Source organism: Haliotis rufescens, unplaced genomic scaffold (genome assembly GCF_023055435.1).
Source record: "Haliotis rufescens isolate VD_foot unplaced genomic scaffold, xgHalRufe1.0.p SCAF_1, whole genome shotgun sequence".
In the NCBI taxonomy this organism is placed as follows: Eukaryota; Metazoa; Mollusca; class Gastropoda; order Lepetellida; family Haliotidae; genus Haliotis; species Haliotis rufescens.
In genome coordinates this window covers 82,851,214-82,857,669 of record NW_025963779.1, presented here as the reverse complement: position 1 = coordinate 82,857,669, position 6,456 = coordinate 82,851,214, and the positions used below count along the sequence as shown (strand labels likewise).

Below are 6,456 nucleotides of genomic sequence, written 5' to 3'. Positions count from 1 at the left end.
ACACATTGTACCCATGTCGGGAATCGAACCCGGATCTTCGGCGTGACGAGCTAACGCTTTAAAAGGTGTATGTCCCTTCTGAAAACTGTACTTCTGAGTATATCTATGTAATAAATATTGTCTTAATGGAGATACATACACAAGGAGGTTATGTGCATTATAGAGGAGAAACGGTCTCCTAAGGCACCGCAATTCGCTAGGCAGAGTTTTGTCCCTTGGGCATATCAGAAACTTGTGATTGTGTGTTCGAATCTGTGCTCGTTGGTTTCACCAAAATTGTTAAGGTCTGAGACCTGCATCACTTCAGACTTTCGTCCCACATCAAGCTGACATGCCATGATATAACTGGAATGATCACTCACTCACTCAATGCAATATATGGCCCATATCTTACTTATTAACCAAAACGGAAATGGGTATATGTTTTAGGAATATTGTGTGCATTAACGAATGAGGCATATCTTTTACATAATATGGCACGTAAAGGAGAGAAAAAAAACATTCTTTTTCTGGTCTTATGTTATCCTACTGACTGCTCGTTTGCTAGGTTCACTATTAATGTGTTACATGGCATAAGGACACTCTTAATAAGTCCATAGATACTGCTACCAGTGTATCTGTAGCTGAAAGAAGACAAGAAGGCGTTTTTAGCGAAAGAAAGAAATCATCGTTTGCACATTACAAATGTTACACACATGCGTACAATACTTTAGTGGCAATGAAAGCAAAAACTGTGCCAGATGTACAAGAACACGTCATATAGTTAACAGTGAATATTATTATTTAATAATTATTAGACTAGACTGAGCTCAGGTTGTTTGGCCGTCGGGTAGACTTCTTGAACAGGGTCGTGTACTCTGTATAGGACGTCATACTTATTGTTCTCTGGCGTTCGTAGTCTTCATGGCAGCATCCACAACAGTGAAGTAGATATTGGAACTTCTTTCTGAAGTTCTCGCTGAAAACACAGTACAAAAGAGGGTTGGCAGCAGAGTTGATGTACCCTAGAGTGGTAACGAACACAACATACACCCATGACTCCTCAAAACGCTGTGAAGAGAAAGTGTTGTAGAACATTAATACTTGATGAGGGGAATAGCTAAGGAAGTATATTACAACACTGGCAATTAGCATTTTAACGACGCCTTTTCTTGCTTTGATGGCTTCCGATGTCCGCCCGCCTCCACGCTCATTCCGGTTCCTGTTCACATTTCGGTGAAGTTTCTCCACGCCGACAAATAACCTTTTGCCTATGACGATGTAACAAACTAATTGGATTGTAAGCGGTCCGAAGTAGAAAAGTGCTGATTCTGTGTACTTATAAGCTTTCAAGTAGTCAATGCTGTTATTACCAGGGAACTGGGTGTAACAGAAATATTTTCCTGGAGCCACTAGGTGAACGGAGTTGAACAATGCTGTAGGAGTGCCGCACACCAGGGAGAAGAACCACACAATGATGATGACGACAAATATACGTCGTTTGGTGCACACGATGTGGGCTTTGATTGGAAACACGATGGCTATATACCTGTAAATAGAAATGTATCCACTTTTAATACATATTTAAACAAATATAATTAGGTGAAAGCCCAAGGGAAATTAGTTCCATGTGATTTCCTTCATCTCAAAAGTCATGCATTATTAAGAGAACTATAAATATAAAATAGGCATTAGGCAAAATGAACAAGCCTGTCAGAGTAATCATTATCCTAAAAAATATGTATTCAAGATGTATGAAAAAGTAAGAAAAAATTGTTTCAGACTATATACAAATGAACTGGTGAGGACTTCCATTGGCCATACATATGATTTATGTTCGATGCTCAGTTCGTTTAATGTCTATAGATTACTACTTGTCTCAGAGACTCTTATACACGGAGACGTGTGTACTTGCTTCCAGACCGATGTAATAGCCTTTTGACATTGCGGGAGTATCAGCCATATCGATTCCAATAAATATGCGGTAAAATAGGGCTGTAAGGCCATTAACGCTTCATAACCGCCATAATTATGGTACGTGTGAGTTTTACAGCGCCTTATGAACAACACAGCACACAATATCATTTCTTCATTATCAAGTGGTATTACACACAAGCTATCACATTTCACGAAAACTGCAAACACTGTGATACCAATTTTACGTTTATAAGGAGAGCGGTGATTAAACCTCAGGACACAAATAATTAAATGCAACTCCCGCACTGTGCACGGATTAGCTATGAACAACACTAAGTCTGAGAGGTAGGTGTTCCTCACATGTAAGTTTCGATGACAAGATTATGCTATTCCTAGATGAAACGCACCGTCGCAGCACATTCACTTCCACCTTTGGTTGAGTGAGTGTGAGTGGGTGAATTAGTTTTAACGCCGTTTTGAACAGTATTCCAGTTATATCATGGCGTGTCAACTTACTGTGGGAGGAAAGCCCGAAGTAATGCAGGTCTCAGACGTTTACCACTTCGGTGACAACCACGTGCACGGGTATGGTGCTAACAAACCTAGAAACGTAATTAAACGAATAGGGATTCGAACCCACGAATTGGAATAATCCGAGAATGCATCTCTCGTTCTGCATGTGTGTTAAAATAAATTGCTTCTGTCTCCCACAGGCTGTGATTGGACGACACTAAATACAGCAATCATTGGTCCTAGGCATCAAAAGCAAACATATGGCGGAACATGCAGTTTGTTTGTGAGATTCAAATTGCTCTCGTCAAAATTAACACCAGAGCAGTGTGTTATAAAAGAGGACAGTGGAACCACCGCATCTGTTTCATAGTTAGATACTAGTATATGCATTCAGAGGGACAAAATTGTATGATAAGAGGGTTCCTGCTTTGAGAGGCATTTGACTTAATTTATCAGCTGCTAACCTCCCCTTTATGCTTTATTCCAGTAGCTCACAACACTTAATGGAACAAGCGAGCATATTTTTTCTACCAAGATATAAAATAGCGTTATCGACTCTGTTGTTTGATTATTTTTTCAAAACGTTTGCTTCTGTAGCCATGTGTTATGTCCAATGAATGACAAAATGATGTCCAACTTTGACGCATCAGTTGCCAACATGATGTCCGATTCAATTCCCTATTTTGACTTGTACCATACGTTTCCGTGTTTGTTAAGGAGAACAATTGACTTGCATTTGCATGTGTTTGTGACGGGTGCCACCGGTGGGGCAAATACGTTCACCTTTTCGCGAAAACATGGTATAATCACTATTTGACAGCGGTTCAGAAACATAATTATGCTTATCATACAGTCGGAATCGTCCAATGAACTCACAGTAGGGATCACAAAACAATGTTAGCTCTCAGACTAACGTGAATGTTAAAGTATGGGAGTTACGATGGTCTTAACGCTGTGGCCGATTTGTACAAGTTGGCCTAGCTATATCAGCATGGTCTGGTCATTATCGGATTCGGGGCCATGATGATGACACACACTCAACTAGGTAACACATTGTGACTACCCCATTCTTGACGCAGTACAAGCATCAAGTACTGAGGGTTGGATTTACCCCGGATCCCCAACAGAGAGCTTGGAATGAGTGAGTATGGCTTTACGCCGCTTCTAGCAATATTCCAGCAATGTCACGGCGGGGGACACCAGAAATGGGCTTCACATATTGTACCCATGTCGGGAATCAAACCCGGGTCTTCCGCGTGACGAGCGAACGCTTTAGCCACTAGGCTACCCGACCGCCTCCTGAGAGCTTGGAAATAAAATAGATATGATAGAATAGTTGTGTAGCACCTGAGTGTACATATATACCTAGGATGCGCTTACTAGTGATAAATCTTGTACGACATTGGTTGAAGCAGACATTCTTTGGTTGAAATGCAGAAGAAGCGTTATATGACACCCCAAGGATTTGAACTTAAGCCCAAATTTAATTATATATCTGATTTTTTTTTCTAAATCTAATATCCCATTCGACCACCAAATATACTTGTGACAACCAGAACAACATGTAACATTTACGTTTCGTGCTTTGGGACAATGTAACGTTTGAACAAATGTTCATGCTAAATTTCAAATTCCCACAGCAAAGACTGGCGTCACTATCATCCCTTAAAGGGAGTTCCCAATAGCGTACATTCTTTGATTACAAAATGTGCGTACGACATTTGAACGGAAAAGAATTTGAAATTCAGTTAATGCTTGGTTTCAAATGATTCGTTAGAGACCATTCGTCTGAATGTATGTGGTGCACGGTTTAATTTGTGACCCAGAGGATGTCGGGGCAAGTCAAGGGGTTGACTACTTTTCCCACAACTGTCTCTGTCTGCAACCGTTGTAATTGTTCAAAGGAACTGTGGAATTACCCTAAGGCGCGGACCATTTCAGATTCGGAGAGCGGGGGGAGAGGTGTCAAAAATATTTTTACGCTTCAGACTTGATTAAAAAGGATTTGGTTGCAGGATGTTTTTTCATCATTTCGGCTCATAGATTTAGTTAAAGAAGTATCGGGTTTGGGCAGCCGTAGCTGAAAAAAATATCCAGTCCCCTTTAAAAATTCCAGCCCCTGCTGAATCGTTCGAATGAATACCGATGCAAAATACTGTGATGGGTATGGACAGCGTCCACTCTTATAGTATAGTCATGTTGTTGTTTGGACCTTTTCACAATGCCAAACTCCTATCAGATGGGTCACTGTCCATTCTCCATACATCGTGAACAAGTACAATCTTATATACAAATCAAAGATGCACAAAAAGAGCCTTGAGTTCCATTACACAAACACTTCTCATCAATAATGCTGTATCACTTGCCGGGGGCACGGGTGGCCCAGTCGTCTAAGGCACCGTGATTCGCTGTGCAGGGTTGCGCCCCTTGGGCACGCCAGAAACCTATGATTGTGGGTTCGAATCCCGGTTCGCCCCGTTTATGCTTCTAGGTTTGTCAGCACCATACCCGTGCTCCTGGGTTTCACCGAAGTGGTAAACGTCTGAGACCTGCATCACATCGGGCTTTCCTCTCACATTAATCTGACACGCCGTGATATAACTTGAATACTGTTAAAAGCGGCGTTAAGCCCAAGTCACTCACTCACTGTATCACTTGCCTGAGAGTTGTATGCGTGTTATGCTATATCAACCATGCAGCAGTTCGGTAACACTGCTGAAAATGTCTAACAATATAACTATTCATCTAGTGTTCACATGTGCACAATCCAATGAGCAATTATCCATGTCATCGGGGTACGATGACACGCAAACAGCAACGTCAGAGCGCCCGGGCACCCAATCCACATTTGAGTGATTCTTACGTGTATGGTACTTAGGAACTATTCTCACCAGGATATATAGTTGAAAGAAAAAATGAAATACGGATTAATAATAGGTGCATGATCTGACATTATGATATACTTCTCAAATGGCTGAGATAGTATAAAAAATTATTATATACAGTGAACTACGTTTATAACGCACTGGCATTTACTAGCACTGACTTATGTTTTGGTCCCGGCCATCTGTTGTATTTATGTTTATAACGAACTACGTTTTTAACGAACTAGAATTAGTAGTCCCTTTGACGGTTATAACCGTAGTTTACTGTATATGGGCATATTCATTTGTGGTGGTCTGAGACTATATACTACAGTTTCATAAAGGGGGCGCTGAATCATTATTGGTTATTTTATTTGTTTATTTTTTGTTTAACGTCGCACTCAGCACTGTTCGGCGGTTTATTCGTTTAATTTATGTTAACACGTTGCTTCCTCAGTTTGATATTGGGTTAATCGCCACTTGAGCGTTGCCAGTATATGTCGTCCATGAGAAATCGTTTCAATAACGACGATTTAAATATTTTTCATTCAGTAATACATCATTTTTATCGTGTATGTGTTCTTCAATTAATAAATATTTCTAATTATTTTGTGTATGATTTATAGGAATTACATTAACGTCCCTCAGGATGCGGTTTATTGACTACGAAAAGTTGAAAGCATGCATGAAATCGCGTACCCAAGGTCGCCTTGTACCAGCACTCACATAATGAACCGTTGTTGTATTCTCGAAACTTTCGAATTTAAAAATAAAAAAAATAAAAATAAAAAAAATTAAAACTAGTTATACTATCAATGTCACTCTAAGTCCCCAATCTGGAAAGGCGACGCTTCAAATATTATTAGGGGCGGTCGGGTAGCCTAGTGGTTAAAGCGTTAGCTCGTCACGCCGAAGACCCGGGTTCGAATCCCTACATGGGTACAATGTGTGAAGCCCATTTGTGGTGTCCCCTGCCGTGGTATTGCTGGAATATTGCTAAAAGCGGCGTAAAACCATACTCACTCACTCACTCAAATATTATTGGCGATGGTTCTGGGTATTCTGGTTAAAATGTATGTTCCATGTCTGTGTATAAATAACATATACAGTAAACTACGGTTATAACGAACTCAAAGGGACTACTAATTTTAGTTCGTTATAACCGTAGTTCGTTATAAGTACA

General features: G+C 40.4%; 1 protein-coding gene across 1 annotated transcript in view; it reads right to left on the bottom strand.

Annotated features, from left to right (window-relative positions):
* Nucleotides 1–656: 656 nt before the first annotated feature.
* LOC124136911 (neuropeptide receptor 15-like) overlaps nucleotides 657–6,456 on the bottom strand; it is a 66,870-nt gene continuing 61,070 nt past the window's right edge. Inside the window, exon 2 of the mRNA XM_046502968.2 lies at nucleotides 657–1,528. Coding sequence (XP_046358924.1) covers nucleotides 799–1,528 — 730 coding nt within the window. The 3' untranslated portion in view covers nucleotides 657–798. The remainder of the gene's footprint in view (nucleotides 1,529–6,456) is intronic.